At 33.7% G+C, this 21,529-nt stretch overlaps 1 protein-coding gene across 1 annotated transcript; it reads left to right on the plus strand.

Moving 5' to 3' along the window:
• The first annotated feature begins 2,806 nt into the window (after window positions 1-2,806).
• LOC129810258 (uncharacterized) lies at window positions 2,807-21,287 on the plus strand. The gene is made up of 4 exons (XM_055860600.1): window positions 2,807-2,971; window positions 6,381-6,502; window positions 20,415-20,671; window positions 20,836-21,287. The coding sequence occupies exons 2-4, from the start codon at window positions 6,436-6,438 to the stop codon at window positions 20,947-20,949; spliced, it is 438 nt and encodes a 145-aa protein (XP_055716575.1). The 5' UTR covers window positions 2,807-2,971; window positions 6,381-6,435; the 3' UTR covers window positions 20,950-21,287.
• Window positions 21,288-21,529: the final 242 nt, after the last annotated feature.

Genomic DNA, 21,529 nt, shown 5'->3' on the forward strand with positions numbered 1-21,529 from the left:
AGCTAAAATTGAGAAGTAAATTTTCTAAGGAATTACCTATTTCCTTTAGAGTGGATTTATGACTTATTAACATTATACACATTAATTCTATATACTTGAGAAATTTGTGTCTATACTTGGAATATTGAGGAAATTTTGAGAATTTTTGCTACACAAGCGTACACAATTTACTTCAATACGCCAAATATTGACGAGAAATTCTTATATAAAAGCCAGTATATATGTACAGTACATCTCATAAAATTTTCTTAATTTTTGATACAAAATGGATTTCACAAAGTATAAATAAATATTTACATTCAATTATAAAATACTAATTATAATGATTTTTCGAAATCCGTTTTAATTCAAAATTAAAGATTTCCGCGAGTTGTTCATGTAGGGGAAAGTGGGGCAGCTTTAAAATTGAGCTTTTTTCTCCTATTTTTAAATGAAATTCAGCCTTACTATGATATAATTTAGCTTCACAAACTAATTGTGAAGATAATTTACATTATGATAAGGCTCAGTTCCATCTAAAAATGGGAGAAAAAGCCCAATTTTAAGGTTGCAGCTTTCCTTAGAAATATACAAAAATTGTGTATATCAATGAAGCCCCGCTGTGTCCATAGTTTAAAGTAGCCCCACCTCCTCCTATAGGCTATATTTAATTTGTGGAGTTATGTTAAAAGTTGCAATTAACCCAATTATTATCCCTTCTCAAATTCTTTTGATTTTGGACACAAAACTTTCGAAACTAGCATAGCTTAAATTCTTAAAGTTCTGTAGGGGAAACTGGGGCACCACCAAACACGGGGTAGCACCAAACACTGCGATTTTTTAATCAGATATTCGACTTCAGAGTACAAGACTTATAGAAATTTATAGGATCTTTAGAGATGCCTGTTTACTGAAGAAATGATCGGGATAGTCCAAGTAGTTTAGAAATAAAAATTAAAGTTTTGCGCTACCCCGTGTTTAGTGGTACCCCAGTTTTCCCTATGGTCCACAAAAATTACAAGTTACATTGAAAAATTGCTGCTAATTTAGCCATATTTTGCTCTTAAACAGCGAAAATTTACATGGTACAAACTGCACAGTAGAAATGATAATTACATTTTTCCTTTCCTGACAATCGTATTGGTCACAAAATCGTAAAATTTTCGTGAGCATAAATCGTTTTAGAGAAAGTTAAACATTGTTAAAATAGCGTTGAATTATTCCTAATAACGGTTTTTCAAGGTTAAAGGTTAAAAAGACACTAGAGAGCGCATGTTTGTTGTCGATGGAAAGGTCTTGGAATTTCCGACAAAACTAAACCGGTTCCAATCGGTTTTGAATCGGTAATTAACCGGTTCATAACCGATAAAAAAATTTTATCTAAAAATCAATCCTATTACTTTTAACACTATTTTCGGGGATCTTTTGAGAGATTTATGAATCGGTTGAAATCGGTTGAGAACCAGTAAACGATAAATGATACGAAAGTACTTTTGCGGTATAGCATCTAATGGCCTCTACACATTGGGAGCAGTTTTTGTCAAAAATTGCTTTTTTGAAGGAAATTCCCTGCAGCGTTGTAGGGGGAAACGTCAAATTTCTGTCAAAAACACAATTTTTGACAAAAATTGCTCCCAATGTGTAGACGCCTTAAGTCACGAGTTCGAGCATTTCGCAAAGCCTGAGATGCTTTGCCACCCCTTTGAAAGAAAAATGTAAATATTCTAGTTTTCGCGGTGGGTCTCAGATAATATTCAACAAGTTTTTAAACATACCCAAAAAACAATAGTAAATAATTATAAAAGGACATGTGAGGGATACAATAATCCTATACACATACTTATACGTTTAAAAACATTTATTTCTCAGTAAACTTCAGTTTTAGTATTCCACAAAAATTTAAGTAACTTACTTAAGTAAATATATTTAAATTATTTTTCAGTAATTATTATTAATACCTGTCCTATATTTTGTTCCTTATAAATTAGAATTGAATAATTGAGTCACTCAGAGCAAGTGTGGGCTATTTTTAGGGAAATACATATATACGGTAGGTCTCTTTGCTCTGAGCGTCTCAATTAGAAGTTCTGAGAAAGCTCTTGGTAATACTGATACGTGCGATCCTTCATGCAATACAGACCCAATCAGATGATTTCCATATTGATGATCTCCCACACAGTAGAATATTGAAGCAGATTACTAATAAATATTGTTCTAATCTCTCGATAAACTATCAGTAAATTCATTACTTGGGTATTGAGTGTTTGTACAAGGTGATTATTAATCATTATTGGGGAGGAATATATGTGTACAATCTCACTCAACAGAAGACAATTCACCAGCAAAATAGAGTTAATGAAGTGATCTACATGCTGTTATCACTGGGCGGAATTGGTGCCAACCGAAAAGGGGGGTGAGTAGAAAAAAATAGGCTTTTTTTTATGGGTTACGAAAGTATTCACACATGTTTTATATATACAAAATATGAAATATTTTCCACGATAATGTATCCTTTTAACTTTTCCTATCATCAAGCTTGAGGAAATTGTGTTAATTAATGAACAAAGTGAGTCCTATCCGTCCTGTCTCATGTAAATTGGTCAAACTATGGCATCCTATAGGAGGGTGACAAGGGGTTGCTGAACGAGAAAGCTCCCACACATGGGAAAAAGCTTTTCTCACGATCTCTTTAGTCCCAGGTAAATACTATACATTTTGAGTCATTCCCTGCCTGCGTGGTTCCACTCACACGCAGTTATATTGCTTACAACTTCTCCAATTGAAGCTCCCACAGGTATAAAACATGAGCTCATTCCTTCAATCGTCCATTCATACTTTCGCTCCTGCTGAGAGTTGGTCGATTTTTGAGAGCAGTATTTTTTCTAAAATTCTCTGAGGCATTGCCTCTAGTAACTCCAGTGAATTCTACATAGAATTTAGTATTATCTTGTTCAGGAAATTATCACCGAGAAAAATCAAAGTGTGGTGCATAGTGAGTGATCCCTTATGATTTTTTTCCTGTACAATTAAAATCTTGGATTATTTGTCCTATTTCATCCATCATACACAAAAGTGCTCAAGTGAGGTGAAAACTTGCAATTTTTTCTCCATTGTGTGTGTACACACAAGAGGCATTCAAGCAAGTACAAGAAAAGCAAAAAGTTTCCACGGATTAAATGAGTAATGCCACTTTAGAGTCCTCCATAGAGAGAAAATTTCCCTCCAGCCTTAATTACTCCCTGCAGTTTCACGCGTGTAAATTTATAACGCGATGGAGAGAATGGTTATGAATAAATAATGAAGTCCCATCGCACGCAAATACGTTAACGTAATTAGCATTCAATAAAGTGATTAGATGCCGATATCCCAAAGGGATTTATCCGAATTCTCTGAAAGATTCTTCAGCAGCATCAATTACTTCTCACAGGATTTGAGAGACATTCACTGGTGACGAATTCCAAAATCTAATCCACCTTTTATTATATTTTTGTGGAATTTATCTTGCTTTTTTTTGTTATCTGTAAAATGCGGAGGATCCCACTCTTTTGCTCATCTCTTTTATTATTATTTTATCCTATTTAAACACAGTGACTCCAATTCACCTACCTTAAGTAAATAACGGATGGAATTCTTAAAAAAAAATATCTCAATATTTTTTCCTTGTTTTTAAAGCAGAGTATTGAGAGACAAGTGATGTCTTTTCTTGCCTCAAAGGGGCTATCATTGAATGGAAAAGTAATACAAGGGGTGCTTTCCAAGGATTGAAAAACATAAAAATTTGAATTATTGATTTCCTTTGTTTTTGAAATTATTCCAAAGGTTGGTTTGTAATTGAATTTAATTAATTTTTATTTTCTTTCTGTCCAAAGTACAAAAATGTATAGGAGTTTGCCTTTGAAAGCGACAGCTTTTGATTTCATATTTTTCCCAAAGCATAAATTCTATGTTTTTAATCGAAGTTAAAAGAAAATAATTATTTTATATTAACTAAAGTTTATACAATAGAATTTTTGCTTTAAAAAATAAGAGAAAGAATTGAAATATTCAAAGGCAGATCTTTTCCGATACTAGGACTATAGGGGAATGTAGGCATGATTCGCACAGAGAGAGCCTTCAAACGATGCGAATTTTCTTTTTGTTTAAAAAGAGCTGACCTCATCTCGTTTTATGAGCTTAATATTAATCTATCGTATAGCTAAGATATGACGAACTAGCTCTTTACAAATAAAGAGAAAGTTTGCGTTGTTTGAAGGTTCACTCTGTGCGAACCATGCGAATATTCCCCTATTATAAGGCTATTTTAGTTTCTTAAAAAAGTTTAATCAACTTCCTCATCATCTCGGAAAATAATTTAGTTTTTCATCATAATTTTCTTTCACATCAATACATTAAAAAACAATGCATTATATTAACTATTTTAATTTTTATGAGCCAAGAAAACATAAATTTAAAGATTAAAAATTTATGATGTAAAAAACTTAGCAATTCCTAGTCAGCTTTAGGACTTTAGGTTAGTACTTAGTTGAAAAAAATATCGTAAATTTTTTTCAACAAAAACAAAAACAGAACAATTCCGGGAAATACATAATTTTATGCTTAAGAGTACTTCAGAAATTTAAAATAAATTAATTCTTGTAAAAAGTATTTATAAATAGTATTTTGAAGTATTTGGAAGTTTCTACTAAAATTAAAAATTCAAGTTTTCTTAATAATATAAGAATGGAAACACTAATTAGGGGGAGGTGAGGCTACTTTGAGTTGTGGAGCTACATTGTTATACGATTTTCTCTCATATTTCTAATGGAAATTGGGTTTCAAAATGACGTAATTTGAATAGACAAAACAATTGTGGATCTAAATAAAATAATTGTAAGGCCTAGCTTTATTTAGAAATAGGCGAAAAAACGTATAAGAATGTAGCCCCACCTCCCCCTTACTAAACTTTCATCAACTTTATTGTTGTAACAATTCAAATAGAAGTAAGTTGTGTTTTACTTCTGTAAATTAATCTTTTGATTAATATTCACCTTTCATTAGAACTGAAGTTGAAATCGAAGCCATATGGAAATGTGCCCATGCTTCATACGATCCTAAGCTTTCTAATCTTTTCTGTGTTTCTGAATAAAAGTGACTTCGCACTATATTTTAAAAACTGAACGCTTTCCCCTAGTTTTTAAATTTAGTGAGTTTAGTTTTTTATTGAGATAACGTAAGTAAAATTTAGTCATTATGAAGCTTGGAGTAATAAATGCAAATAACTCTTATATAACAATTGGAATTTTTTTTGTAGAAACAAGAAAAATTTACCTGACACTCAAATCTGAAAAAAGATACTTCGGAAGACATTTAAATAAATATAAGTAATCAAATCCCATTTTATTAGATAATTATTTAAAATCAGAAAAATAGAATAAAATAATATTTTATAAAAGAAGAGCACCAGTGATCGACAGTGTTCCTCGGATCGTCAGGTTAATATAGTATCGTTGTTCCAAGTAAAATGATTTTTTAGCTACTTTTTACCATTTAACTCTCATAAGAATGCATTACATTAACTCAGTTTTAATTTATTAAACCAATTTACCGTGAGATAATTGATTAAATTCGTGACGATCCGAGGTAGAGAGTGCAGGTTTGAAATAACATCAATTTTTACTACTTTAATGCAAATTATTTAAAAATGAAATGCGCAGTTATATTTAAAATGGATAATTAATATACTATTTAACAAAAACATGAATACCAAAAAGTGTTTTGGGTCTTTTAAACTAAAAATGGAGAATGTCTCTTAACATTCCGTCTCGTGGTGCTCTTCCTTTAAACACATATTTTTCAAGACAGGAAGTAATTATGATTAATTGCTTTTCTAACCAATTTCTAACTAAAAAATTAATTTACAAATTTATTTATATTGCATTTCATTTATTTATTATTTAGGTTCCAAGTGTTCCTAGTTTTAGAAAACATTCTAATATTATTAACTAATAAAAGCAACATTTATCTTTGTCGTCCTTTAAAGTTATTCTTGTTGTTTAAAGTGCCTCACGTCAAATTGTTTCTGTTATTATTTGTTTAAGCGTAGTATACTTAAACAATATTATTTTTGCAATTTAACGTTCATCAATATGAACGAAAACATTTCAAAATCGCCTAAATAATAAAAATGTATATCTGCCATTTGAAATGACCACTTACACGTTTTATACATTTATCAGCCTCTCTTTTTGGTATTGTTTTCCCACTTGACATTCTTTCCCTTTTTGTACAGCATCCATAATTAATTAAATCCAAAATTTGTACACACCTTATTCCACTTTTCGCAGACTCATTTCATTTGTTCTTTCATTGAAGGCATCAATCATTCATTAATAATTTTTCCTTTTTTTTTGTATACAATTTAGACAAAAGAGATACAAATTGTGTGAAGAACAAGAGGAGCAGTATTTATAGAACAAAATGCAACAGTTTTCCCTCTACTTTGCCTTCATCCTAGTCATTCTGATAGGAAACAGTGAAGCCAAACGTGAGTACTAATTAATTTTTTAGGAGGAGAATAGATTAATATAAAAATGTGCAAAATCATTACAATTTTCTGGAGACTATATCACCTTATAACAACTAACAGTACTTAGATGTACGATGTGTTACCATTCTTTGCAATATTTTGCAAAATCATGTGTAAATTTTAAAGTATTTTGGGATAAATCTTCATATCTTCTCCACGTTACTGTTCACATAACTCATGAACATTTATTCATAAAATTTGCTATTGTATCACATGTTGCAATTAAGATATTTAAAATTAAGGTATTTATTATAAATTTCGTTTTTAATATGATAAAACAAATTTAAACGGATCTCTTTTCAAAATATTAAAAGGTTTTCATTTGTATTTCATGAAATACTAAATTGTGTTCACTCTGTTGTATGAACTCAAAGAGATCCAATGTATTTTGCTAATAGACGATTCACCATCAGTCTGGTTTGGTCACTGGAACAGAACACACGTATTGCGCTTCTGCTCTGCACAAATCAGAAAGCACTTTGGAGACAAAGTGGCTCATTTAAGGCAATTTTTCTGCACAAGAAGTGCAAGGAGAGGCCTGATAACTTATTTTCTTGAATTCTAATTATTATTATTATTTTTTTTTGTATATATTTGCTATTTTCTTCTTAGGTTTAAGATTTGTTCAAAGAATAATTGGATTTTCTTCTGGTGGTGGCACAGTGAGAGGAGTGTGTGTGTGCGGTGGGCACACGAAGAGCGATAGAGAAGCAATCATATTGATAGTGTCGATTACTCTCGCATGTCTATTTTTATCGCTGCATAGCGGTAATTGACTGTGTTTTTTGTGACTCTCACTCTTGAGAGCATCCAAAATTTTGTCATTTTCCCGTCACTTCTCACGATGGGGAATGAGGAGGAAGGGTTGAATGATGTTCGGGAGGCGGAGATGATAACTGTGTCGCAGGAATCATCCCCGCGGATAAGGGTGTATCATAAGAATGCAAAAGGCCCATATTTTGTTTATATTAGGCAAAGAGTTGGAGGGCAAGCCATTCACTCAGTGATAGTGTCAAAATTGCTCACGAGAAAGTACAAGTCAATTGTGGCACTAAAAGTGGTGGTCAAGGAAAAAATGAGGGTGGAATTCACAGACTTGAATGAGGCTAATAAGCTACCCTTTGATAACGATTTTGCCAAGGATTATCATGTATATATTCAGGCATCATGCGTGGAAATTCAAGGCGTGATCCCTTTCTCGATTCATGAAGATTTGAAAGATATTAAGGAGAGCGCGGTGGGCAGAATCAAGGCTAAAATGACAGAAAGCATAGATATTGTGGAGGTGAAAAGATTGCACAAATATGTAAAAACGAATGTCGAAGAAAAAGCCGTGCCTATTAATTTTGTTCGCATCACCTTTGCCGGGCACATCTTGCCAGAAATTGTGGAGATCAATAAGCTGTTAATTCCAGTCAGGTTCTTTGAGGAAAATGTGCTTTTTTGTAAAAAATGTTTAAAGTACAATCACACTGAAAAATTTTGTTATTCAGAAAACAAAAGATGTGGGCACTGCGGGGATTTACATGGATCTGAAGATCATTGTAGGGTTGACACGTTTATTTGCCCCAATTGTAAGGGTTCATTTCCAACGGTGCAGCATAGGTGTCCAATTCAAAATGTGATTCAGTCTCGGAAAAATGAGAGAGCTTTCAAGCAACATCGTATGTCATATGCGGATACTGTAAAAGGGAGTAAACCCGCTGAGACTAACGGGGAAAAATCAGGAACTCAACCAAACAATATTTACACTTTATTAGAAATTGAGGATGGGGAACTGATGGAGACGGATGAAGAGATTGAACCCGCATTTGAAAATCATCGTTTGACAAAAAGAAGGAGATCACCTGTAGATGAAGATCAAGCGTTCTGGGATTCGCTTCCCGGAACTAGTCGAGACAACGAAAAATCTAGAGCTGTACTGAAGGACGAAGAAAAGAATATACGCGGGAAAAAGTTGAAATTTGATGGAGGGGGCTTTAAGTTGGGCGAAAGGTTTAAACCGGACGAAAATCCGCGAAGCCAAGGAAGACAGCAGTTAAATGGGAATAATCCTTTGCATAGTGGCGCTGAGTGGTGTGACTCAATCATTGACTGGTTGATAAAATGGCTTGAAAGTTTTAACATAAGTCCAGAGTTATTATCTCTTGTTAAATCATTTTTGGTCCCCTTGCTAAAGAATGCAGTTAAGCAGTTGAAGGAGTTTGTATTAAAAAATTTGTTTTCAGGGTTTCACATGAATAATGTCTAATTCAATTCAAAATTTAGACCGCAGCATCGATGGATCGAGCCACTTGAATCAGGACCTCAATGAGAATAATATTATAGCTAGAACGGACACCTTAAATTGTTTGCAATGGAATCTTAACGGATTCCGCTCTAAAGTTCAAGATTTAATTGTATTATTACGAGCGCAGGCTATTGATGTGTTTGCTCTACAGGAAACAAAAATAGGTCCAGGTCATTCTCCCAGGGTGCCAGGATATGATCTTTGTCGTAAAGATAGAACTGCCAGAGGTGGTGGGGTTATTTTGGGGGTGAGGAATACGCTAAACTGGACTGAGATTGACTTTGAATGCAATAATTTTGAAGCAGTGGGTGTAAAAATTAAATGGAGGAGTGAAACTTTATGTGTTTGGTCAGTATATTCAACCGTTAACCATAATTTACGAGTAGAGGATTTGGATCTGTTGCCACAAGCAGGAACTGGCATTAAAAATATCATAATGGGAGATTTTAATTCTCATGCTGCTCTTTGGGGTGCTACAGACACTGATCGCAGAGGACATATCCTTGAGGATTGGATATTAGAGAATAATTATACGGTGTTGAATGATGGCAGAGCTACACGTTTTGCAGTCCCACCAGGGCGTAATTCCGCGATTGATTTAACCATAGTGTCGACGGAAATCTCTTTAAGATGTACATGGACATTGTGGGATGATTTGTTGGGAAGCGACCATAGTCCTATACTGATCTCAGTGGAACCTCTTAGTAATGTACATAACAATGAACAACCTGTAGCTAATAATGAGCCCTTAATCCCTAATAACCTCGATTGGCACATATTTACAAGCGAAGTATCCAGAAATGTTTGTAATGTTTTTAATCCACAGAATTCAGAGGAGTGTATCGATAACATTATATGTAGGTTTAATTCTGTAGTTTTGAATGCAGCTAGAAAAGCGGTCAGAAGGTTGGAAAGTAGAAATAGGAGAAAGTCTAAAGTTTGGTTTGACAATGAATGTTTGGCTAAGTGGGAAGAGAGGAAGGATAAATTTAAGATATTTCGGAGAACAGGTTCTAGAGATGCATTTCTAGAATATAAAAGGATAGATGCTCTAGCTAAAAAATTGTTCAGGGAAAAAAGAATTGAAGCATGGAGACAAAGATGTTCAAATTTCTCAAACTCTACATCCTTATCTGAATTGTGGCGTTGTGCTAGAAATTTCAGAGGTGAAAGTAGGGCTATCAGATCAAAATTTCAATCAGAATGGATGGAAACCTTTGCCAATAAATTGGCACCTCCATTCGTTCAAGAAGCAACCCCAGACATTGATGTCGCTCCCTCCACTGCTCATGAGCAAAGCATAAGCAGAAGTGAGGTTGAGCGTGCTATATCTGTGACGAAAAACAAAGCTCCTGGAACAGATTTTATTAAAGCATCTTACTTAAAGAGACTACCGATTTCTGGCGTTGATACACTAGTCAAGATTTTCAACAGAGTTTGGGAAACTAAGGAAATTCCGTCATTGTGGTTGGAATGCAAAGTTATTCCTGTTCCGAAACCCAATAAGAATCACAACGAAGTGTCTGGATACCGACCTATAAGTCTACTTTCAATAATTCGCAAAGTTTTTGAAAGGATTATTTTAGCTAGGCTTGAAAAGTGGTGTGATATTAATAACATAGTACCAGAGTCACAATTCGGCTTCAGTAAAGGAAAAGGAGTTAATAATTGCATTGCAGCTCTATACGTCAAAATCCAGAATGGGTACGCTATGAAGGGTGACACTGGTTGTGCTTTTCTTGATATTGAGGGGGCGTATGATAATGTTCTCGTTAAAGTTTTATTTGATAAGCTAATCAATTTAGGATGTGATGCAAATTTGTCAATAACAATTTGGAAATTAATGTGTGAACGTCAATTAATCTTTTATAACAATAACAGTATATTAACAAGGAGAACAGGGTTCAAAGGTTTGCCACAGGGATCGGTGCTCTCCCCACTGCTTTACAACATCTATGTCGGTGACATTGAAAGAAACCTTCCACTAGACTGCTTCATTCTACAATATGCGGATGATGTAGTGATTGGAGTGACGTCTAGAAATATAATTGACATTAATACATCTCTAAATAGTGCATGTAATATCCTATCCCAGAATTTTAAGGAAATAGGGTTGAATCTTTCTGAATCAAAATCAGTTGTTATGCTGTTCTCAAGAAAACATCGGCCTCCCGACTTACAGGTTGATGTAAATTCAGTGATGATTCCAAGAGCTACAACATTCAAATATTTAGGAGTGTTATTCGATCCAAAATGTCTCTTTGGAGCTCACATTAGATATGTTGTAACTAAATGTACAATGCGAATCAACTTCCTAAAAGCTATTAGTGGATTTACATGGGGAGCACATCCAACTAATATGTTAATTTTATTCAAAACGACGATAAGATCTTTAATTGATTTCGGGAGCATAGTGTTTGCAGGATCTGCAAAAACTCATTTGATTAAGCTTTTCAGGATACAATGGAAGGCCATACGAATTTCGTTAGGTGTTATGCAATCAACACACACCATGAGCCTTGAAGCAATAGGTGCAATTTCGCCTTTGACCACTAGATTTGAATATCTGAACCTAAGATTTTTGCAAAAAGTTGTCTTCAAGCAACCTGCTCTGTGGTCTGACCTTCAAATATTATCACGCGAAATGCCTCACAACAGGTTGAGCTTCATGTTTAGACAAATCGAAAGGTCAGGATATAGCTCACAAACTGAAATTTGGGCGTTGGAGCATCAGAACATCGTTGTTGCAGATCATATTAAATACGTGTTTGATTTATGCGACGTTTTAAAAGGAGTTGAAAGAAGTTTGCGAGCTTCGTATGTCCAACAATTGTTTAGTGAGATTTTGCATAAATATGCTTTAAATCAAAATTATTTAGTGTATACGGATGGCTCATGGAATGGAGATCAGATAGGTGCGGCGTATTGGGAGAGCAAAACAAACTCAAGAAAATCAGTCCGAATTCAACCCCCGGCTACTAGCTATACAGCGGAGTTAGTTGGTATTTTATTGGCTCTGCAGTGGATTCGAGATGTTCTCTCCAATGGCAGTCAGGTATGCATTTGTACAGATTCAAAGTCTTCATTGGAGTCTATTAAAAGGAGCAACATGCTTATGAGGAGCGAGAGCGGACTAATGCAAAATATTCAAAATTTGATAGCCACTTTACAAGGAAAATGTATCAAGTTAACGTTCATTTGGGTTCCGGGGCATGCTGGTCTCAATGGGAACGAAGTTGTGGATAGGCTTAGTAGAGACGCTGCAGCGTCTTCAGGAAATACTGTGACAAACAGTACTCCTGAGGACTGGTATAGTAAGCTAAAAAGTGAAATGTGCGAGAAATGGCAAGATATGTGGAACGATAGTGATAATGGTAGATTTTGTCATTCAATATTACAGCGTGTATCCTTGAAACCGTGGTTCAGCAAGTTTCCCGATTTAGACAGGGGTAGCATTGTGAAATTGTCTCGTCTGATGTCCGGTCACACTAAATGTAAATCCCATTTATTCAGAATCAACTGTGTCGAAAGTCCTTTATGCGATACCTGTGATATTAGGGAAGATCTAGACCATATGTTTTTTGTATGTCCTCGTTATGCAGAAGAACGAAATGAGCTGATCGCCAGATTCCATCTAGGAGTGGATGATAGAAAAGTAGAAACTATTTTGAGGAAATGTGTAGATGATGAAGATAGCGAGAGGATTTCTGTTGTAATCCATTTCATGAGAGCAAACAATATGGATTTGTGAGTGAGATATACCTAGGACCGCGGCCCAATATACTCTAGAAGTAAGGGCCAAAGGGCAGGGTGGAGAGAGAAAAAAAAAAAAAAAAAAACGATTCACCATAGACATATGTACGTCCAAACCATAAGTTATGCTCGTATTTAATACATATCCAACAATTGTAATGAAATATAACTATTGTTTTCAATCTTTTACTGGCCCTCACAATGATATAAATAGCCGAGAGTATGAGCAAACTATTTAATTACTCAAAGAATATTAATTTTATTAATTTTACTAAAAATAAAAATGTTGATTAAAAAATTTCTTTTTATTTTACAACATTTCACCAATTGAATTTATTAGCTGGAATTCTTATAATAAATTATAGTAAGAAACTATAATAAGTTATCATTTTTTAAGACAATTTTTAAATAAATAATCAAAAAGTTATTATAAAATCCGAAAGTTGCGTAATAAATTTTGCAAAATTTATAACTTCTGTTCTTTCAGAAAATACACTTCACTCAAATAAGGCAATTTAAAAAATTAGGGCAGAATCACATTGACCAGTAAAATTCTCACCGTATTTCGTTAATTTCCACCTCTCAGAATATAAGTCGAACAACTCGATTTTTTCCAAAAATCGTGTTATTCGCTTTTTGGATACATTTTTATGCCCTCTACCTTCCCTGAGATCCTGTGAATATAATATTTAATAGATAATTATTTTAAAAGTTATAGAGTTTTAAAACTCAAAAATCCTATACCCTGTATGTAAAATCTCAACTTCAAATCGCTCTCCTGTAAAATTTGCCTACTTCGAGTTATTCATTTCTTATTGTGAGTGGTCGATTTTAGCATTTTCGGAATTCTTACGCAAATTCTCAATTACAGTATTACCTTATCTTATACTCAATGGCTCTAGGTGAAAATAATATAAGAAAATTGAAGAAATAAAACGAAAATGCGACAAACGGTGAGGAAAAAAACTACGATTAATTTTTCTTACAGTTTTTTTTGCTCATCGTTTATCGCATTTTCGTTTTATTTCTTCAATTTTCTTATAATATTTTCACCTAATGTCACCGAGTATGTGATAAGGTAATACAGTAATGGAAAATTTGCGTAAGAATTGCAATGAAAATGCGTAAATTAACGAAATACGGTAAGGCTACGGCGAGCATTTTATTGTCAATGTAATTCTGCCCTTGTAGGCAGAAACGTCAGAATTTTATAAAAAGGCGATTTTTGATGTAAATTGTTTCTAGTGTCTAGACACCATTAGGGTTGCGGCGAAATACTTATGGCTTCGTTGAAATTTATGTCACAAAATGATTTCGAAGTAATTACCACAAAATCGTGATGAGCCATCTTAATATATACATCAAATATTTTCTAATCTTATGGTTCTTCGAAAACATTTTACGACAAAAGATTACAAATCTTCTTTTGTTACAAATCGCAACCCTGTAGAGAAACTGGAGTAGTTCAGCGTATGGAAGTTTGATTGTTTCGGATATTAATTTATATTAACATGACAATTAAAAATGAAACAAATAAAAAATTAGGCCCTGCAGGTTGGTTGAAGTTTGACCTTTAATAATCCAATATAGTGATTTTTCTGACAATAGATGTCGACGTCGATATGTTTGGCTAGACTACCTCCAAAACATATCCAATTTTTTTGCAAAGTCAAAAAAACATGTTTTAGGAGGGGATAGAAGGGATGGGGGTAATTTGAGTAAGTTAGTCCGGTAGAGAGTGTTGTGGGGGGGGGGGGCGTTCACTATAGACTGCAAGTCAATATCTCTCACCGTTTGGCAGCCAGGATGGTGAAAAGCTGAAAAAAATTTGTATTGTGGAAAGTGCTCTCTCCTGGAGTTGGAGCAGTTAACATTTATCCAACCATTCCAGTTCTTTTTTATACACCGATGTACACGATAAAAACTTTTGGACACTGACCAAAATATTGAAAAAAGTTTTCCTTAGAACAAATTTTTTTGGAACCGATTTGTACCTAGATTAGATATTTGTTTGTTCCAAAAAGTTTTCTTCACAGTTTTGTTACGAAATACGGTTAAAATTTTGTTAGAGTTTTCTTTTGGAACCGTTTTGATATGATGGAATGTCTACAAATTTGACTTGATTTCGTTTTATACAAATTTGTTCCTGAAATTTGGAACAGATTTTATTGCACTCGGTTGTTTTGTTCCAACTGTCAAAAACAAATTGGTACATTTTTTATAACAATATTATTCCTACATCTGTAACATATTTGTTCCAAAAATTTTCGGTGTCCATTTATGAGGTAATTTTTGGAACAAAATTGTTAATCATATGGGGAATCTCGGGAACAAATTCGTGTAAAAGATTTCGTCTTACAGTTAAGGCCTATACTTCAGTCGAGATGGATTTCGGTGGCGAAAGTTCATAAGGAACATCAAATAAAAATCAACTTAATAGTGTTTTATATAGACGCGTGCATAACGAAATCATATGCGAGTGCTGGCAGCAGGAGGGGATGGGAATCTCGAATTAAAAACGTGAAACCATGTAGCACGAAAATTGCCTAATTTTGCGTTCTCCTCGCTTCGTTGGTGGCGGATGACTGAAGTGTCAAAGGAGGGATACGATTTTACACTAGACGAGCCATGTTTTTTTGGAACAAATTCGTTACTAATATTGGGTATCTTTTTGTTTCTCCTAGAAAGTACAAATTTATTCCAAAAATTTTTGGTGTCCGTGGACTAGCTACGTTTTGGAACAAATTCGTTACTAATATTGATTATCTTTTTGAGTCTCGTAAAATGAACAAGATTGTGCCAAAAATTATGGTGTCCGTGGACGAGCTAATTTTTGGAATAAATATGTGCCGAAGTTTTTTTACCGTGTAGTCATTTCAAATCATGTCTATTTTGGAAGATTGAGATTTTCTCACTCAGTGTGTGCGAAACCTCAAACCCTTCTCCTATTTTTACATTTTTATTTAGTCTTTATAAATATTAAGCGTTTCATTGAGAAATGTACACACATAATAAATGAAATATCTGTGAAATATTTAAAAATGCTACAGCAAATTCAGGAATGTAGACAAGGAAAGGAATTGGAAATCATATATTGTAAATGACAATGTGTTAGTGAAACATTCTTGGCAATAGGAATAGGAACAAGTTATTTTAGAACAATTTGTTTCTAATTTAAATGGATTATAATTACTATCAAGTTTTATACTGATCAATATTTTTGCAAAACGTTCAGTAAAAGAAAAATCTGCGGAGCTGCTCCAGAAAATGTGTAAATCTAAACTAAGTTATTTTTACAACATTTAGCCTCGATGAAGGGGAAAGTGGAGCATTGGGAGCATCTTTGAATTGGAGTACCTGAGATTTTTTCACCTATTTTTAAAAGGAATTGATACTTATCATAATGCAATTTAGTTTCAAAATTGATTTGTGGATATAACTTCATAGTAAGGACCAGTTTCATTTATGGCCTCTACACATTGGGAACAATTTTTGTCAAAAATTGCTTTTTTGAAGGAAATTCCCTACAGCGTTGTAAGGGGAAACGTCAAATTTCTGTCAAAAACGCAATTTTTGACGAAAATAGCTCCCAATGTGTAGAGGCCATTAAAGATAGGTGATAAGAGCCCATTTCAAAAGTGCCCCAATTAGATGCCACAGTTCCCCTATTGCCTATTATACAACATTTTTCTAAAAGTCAATGGAAAGTCAAATGAAATTTTCACCTTCCAAAATTGTGTGGTTGGATCCCTTTATACAGCAAAATTGTTATGAAAAACTTAGTTTATGCAATTTTATGTCCTGGGCACACTTACGACTTAAGCCGAGAGACGGCTTAACGAAATTATAATAAAAATAACGATTTGACTAAATTCTCATCAGTTTCACACTAACTAAGCTGTTTATCGGTTCAATACAAGAACCATATTAGTCAGAATTGATTGAAATTTAATCTAATCATTATTTTGCATATAATTACGTCAAGCCGACTCTCGGCTTAAGTCGTATGTGTGTCTATGGCATTAGAACATAATTTTGAATTGTTTAGTTTTTTTTTGAACTTTTCAAAAATCATGGAACATAAAATTTTGAATGGTGATAGAGGCCTCTGATATTTACCTTTGTGTTTTGTACTATGGGAAATTGTGCAAAAAATATAACAATTTTTGTCCAATTGGAGACCTGATATATATGAAAATATACGTATACAATAACAGACAATCAGGACAGAAGAATCATCAAAATGAAACAATACGCATCAACAGTGATAACCGACATCATTCCATATGTGATATATGTACATATGAACACTGCCACTTTATTTGATGTTCAATTCCGGCACAATAACAAAGGGTATGCCTCATCTTGCTTTTCACACCCCCTCAAACACCCACAAGTGTCCCTCAATTGGCTGCCCCCCAGTCATCCCTCAGGGTGAGATATTTTTCCCTCTTACCACCATTTTAACATGGAGTGACGGTTTACTGTCGAAAAGGGATTGGTATTGGGTGCGTTTGCTATTAAATCGGAAAATCAAATATATACTGATTTCCATATTACGAATGTCACATTTCTAGCACCTATATTGCGGGTGAGAAATGGACCCATCACGTCCGGAAGGTGTAATTGATATTTTGTATAATTCAACAATGAATTTCAAGAGAAAGCCCCACACAAATCCCTATATGGTAGCACTAAAACCAGGCGTCTCCACTGTATCCACGTGGGATATTCATTGAATAAATTGTTTCAATTTCAACCAATTTATGATATATTTATCAACTCTACGTTGCAATTTTTCCGTTCTTTACATTGACTGTGAAATCATTGACAAATCCCACGTGATATTGTGCACAAAATGTATAGGGAATATCATCAAGTCGAAGCCATCATAAAAAATTGACAGAGAAAATACGAAGGGAAAAATATCTTTGAATCAATTGCTGTGGATTGAAGTCAAGTAATGAATATTTCAATTCTAATGTTGGACATTTTATTGCAATTTTTATGTACTTTTCAATACAATATATTTCTGTGAAAAATAAGCAAATATTTGAGGCGGTTCTTTGAAAAACAATTTTAAAATTGTTTTAAATACAAATATGGTATTGTAAATTAGAAAGATCTCAGAAGTGTAATAATTTATTTTTTTGTAATTATTTTTAGAATGTAGTGATATATTTTGTTGCATTATACTCGCTTCGAAAAATACATGCAAAGCTTTTGCGGAAAGTTTCGCACGGGAAGTTTAACATCGCATCGATTTTGATAATTTTTTTACTTCTTTCACTTTTCTTATTTGAATTTTGAATAATTTAAATTCAGTAACCGTTAAGACCCGTGTGTGTTTTATAGCGTTTGATAGACATTTTTTAATGATCAATTAATCTCTAACCGAAATCTATTACACTGTTCTAATGTAACTCTTCGGTCAGAAGAGTATTTTATTTAAAAAAATATAATAAACTTTTTGTATTTTATATATAAAATTTTTGGAAAATAGTTTGAAAGTTTAACATAAACTTTATATGAGGAACTGCAACACTTTTCATATATTATTATGAGCTGTGACTTCGACTTTCTTGTAAACAACGTTTAAAAACCGAAATTCATACAAAATTAGCTAAATTCATATATTCTTTTTTCAAAAATATGATAAAAAGACTTTTAAACAAAACTACTTTAATTAAAATATACTATTCTTTATATATTTAATTTTAGTAATTATTAAACTAAATAAGCACTATTTATTTAAATATTTTTCAAGTTTGCCTCCAAAAGCCGAATCGTATTAAGAGAATCACACAATTTTCTTTGATTTTTTAATATTGAAGATATAGACAGAAATTTTTTTACGAACATAACGCTTATCAAATGGAAATGAGTATGGAGACTGATTTACACAATTAAACTTTTATTCGCGATTATTTTGTGAATATGAATACTATCTGTCGTACCTACTAAATACTTTGCACTACTGGTTCTCTTCAGCTTTTCTGTAATTTTAGTGCTTAACTCTTTCATCTCTTTTGGGACTCTGAGTACCCAAAGCAGCATAGGTATATTCTGTGAAAAACGATGTTTTTTAACTATTCATAACTGATAAAAATCCGATTCTTGTGGATGATTACAAACTATACGGATGTCCAAATGTAAGATATTTTTTTATAGGACCTCAATTAATTCCTGAGCTTAGATATTTCTGATTAAAAAAGGTGAAATGGTCTAAAGACCATTCTTAAATGCTAGAATTAAAGAAAAGCTTACGAAAGGGGTGCAGTCATTCATATTTACGGTATTCGTTGCTCTTGGGCATAAGCGATTCAAATATACATAGAAAAAATCCTAGATATTACTCAACTATCATAAAAAAAAAAATATTTGCTTAAGTCATGCATGCATGATACAGTCTCATCCTCCGTTAGTAGGACAAAAAATATGTAGATCCATATCCGCCCATCAATCGAAAACACAAATCATGTGGTAATATAATTTTAAATGTAATTGAAATCAGTGTTTTTTTATAAAACTCATGCATTCAATATTGGTTTCATTAAAGGATTTCATTTTTATTTTTATCATTTGTTTATTATAATAGTATAATTTTTTAGAATATTTTTATTGCAATTTGCAGTATCGTATAGTCTCATCAATTTGAAATTTAAATTAAACCCTTTGAAAAATTCATTAATGGGGTGTCAAAGCGTCCTAGGTTTTGCGAAGTGCTCGTATTCGTGACTTGCTATACCTCAAAAGTACTGCGCATTATTTACCGTTTACTAGTTCTCAACCGATTTGAACCGACTCATGAATGGAAAAACAGATCCCACAAAATGGTTGTAAGAGTAATAGAAATGATTTTCGAACGAAAATTACTTATCGGTTCATAACCGGTTTACAACTGATTGGAACCTATTTATAAATCACTCAAAACATTGCCCAAAATACCTTAATACCAAATTAAATATTAGTTATCGGTTATGAACTTATCATAACCGACTGAAATTGGCTTAAGCTTGTCAGGAATACTAAGACCTTTCCAACGCGCCCAAATATAATACCATTTGGTTCAGAAAAGCGCTCTCTAGAACCTTTTAAACTGTGCTCTTAAAAAACATTATAAAGAATGATTCAAGATATTTTTATTTTCGTATGGACAAAATGTGCGTCTGGGTAATCGTTAAAATATATCCAAAAATGAAAAAAAAAATCGCATGATGCGTTTTCGATTCCCTAGAAAAGCTATGCAAGCCATTGTGGAGAAACGTCGATCTAGGACAAGATGAAATCTTTCTGAAGTGACAGAGATTCAACAAGCGTGGACTGCTAAATTGAAAGTTATGGGCCCGCGACCCTAATAGGAATAAGCGGTTGAGAAATATGATAGTGATGATGATGACGCGTTTTCGAGCAATCGCAGAAAAACATGGTTTTGGAGGGGTCGGGGAGGGTGTAGGGAAATGAGGGGCATGTTAATGGTCCCAGGATCGACTTATAGAGAGAGGGGATCCTTCGAAAGTTCCAAGTGTCTATCTCTAACCGTTTGGGCTCTAGAAGGTATGGACAGACGCACAAACTGACACGCACCGTGACGTCATTTCTCAGAAATCTTTGAAAAAATTGGTCTTTGGCGGGTGGAAGGTGGACATTCTTTTAGAGGTGTAAAAATCAAGGGTTTATATATACTGCTCCCGCTCTCTCTGTAGAGTTCGAGCAGTAAAAAAAAAACATTATCAACATTATTGCGTGTTTCAATTTTTCCCTTCAGACGTTGCTGTTGTGGCGACTAAAATTTGCATAATTTTCCCATATTTGCTCATTTTTCAGGCGGATGTAGTCTCTACGGCCATTCATGCTACGGTGGACACGGCAAGAGATCAACCCTGCCCCTGCTAACGGATACCGGTATATCTCTCGATGCGGCACCAAGTCCCCTGATGAAACTGATCCGGGACACAAGTCGACCCTATTCACCATCCCTCGTTATTGACTATAACGACCTGTATGAAAATGATAACGAACCGGACAATTTACGAACGGCGAAGGATTTCAAATATGCCATTTATACCCTTCTGAGACAACTGGTAAGGGACTGCCCGATATTTGTGGTTCTCCTAGGGACTATTATGTCTTGAAAATAGACACATTTAAATTTATATTTATAACACTAACTTTTGCCTCTTTTTTTCATGCACCCCTTTTTCTTGCAAACGAAATTGAATGGGTCTTCGGAAAAATCACCTGTTAGGCCGACAATCGAATGAGAAATCCCAGCGATATGGAACAGCACCAAAATGCTAATGCAAATGATTTCTACAAAACCACCACTGCAAACAACAATAACCACATCAACAACATTTAACTTGCGTCTCCCTGAATTTGATTATACATTTCCCCATGCACGATTGAAAGAAAAAAATGTTTAGATTGTACATAAGAGATGATTTTTTCTGCAGATGAAGCGAAAGAAAAAGGGTTTCTCTGGAAAGAATTCTAATAGAATGCTGGGGCTGGCAGCATTCTATTGGGCTTTTTTCCACGCATGTTAGCATTATTCAGTTGACATTACCCCCCTCGCACATGAAGGTACCACACAAAATAAATATTTAAATGTTCTCTTTTTGGCTGCTGTAGTATGTAATCTCAGAATTGTACTTGAAGAATAAATGATTAAATAAAATAATTAACAGATAAAATATACATCAAAATTTATTTATACATGAATTTGTCTTCTCCGTATTTAATTTCAATTGATTTCGAGAAATATGAGACGATCTGAATATTCCCATTCATATTCACTTAGAATATTGCGCACTAGGTCATATTGCATATTATAGAGAACACTAAACTGAACATACCAATAATGCTTACTAAAAAAACAGGTTTTAAAATTTTCTTTTTGAATTTAGGCCCAAAAATGTTTTTGATCTAAAATTTAGTGC

The sequence above is a fragment of the Phlebotomus papatasi genome, chromosome 1 (assembly GCF_024763615.1).
Source record: "Phlebotomus papatasi isolate M1 chromosome 1, Ppap_2.1, whole genome shotgun sequence".
Lineage (NCBI taxonomy): Eukaryota > Metazoa > Arthropoda > Insecta > Diptera > Psychodidae > Phlebotomus > Phlebotomus papatasi.

Coding starts and splice junctions, on each gene's coding strand:
- LOC129810258 (XM_055860600.1), top strand. CDS start 6,436: ATGCAACAGTTTTCCCTCTACTTTGCCTTCATCCTAGTCATTCTGATA. Junction 6,503..20,414: donor AGGAAACAGTGAAGCCAAAC/GTGAGTACTAAT, acceptor CTCATTTTTCAG/GCGGATGTAGTCTCTACGGC. Junction 20,672..20,835: donor ATACCCTTCTGAGACAACTG/GTAAGGGACTGC, acceptor ATCACCTGTTAG/GCCGACAATCGAATGAGAAA.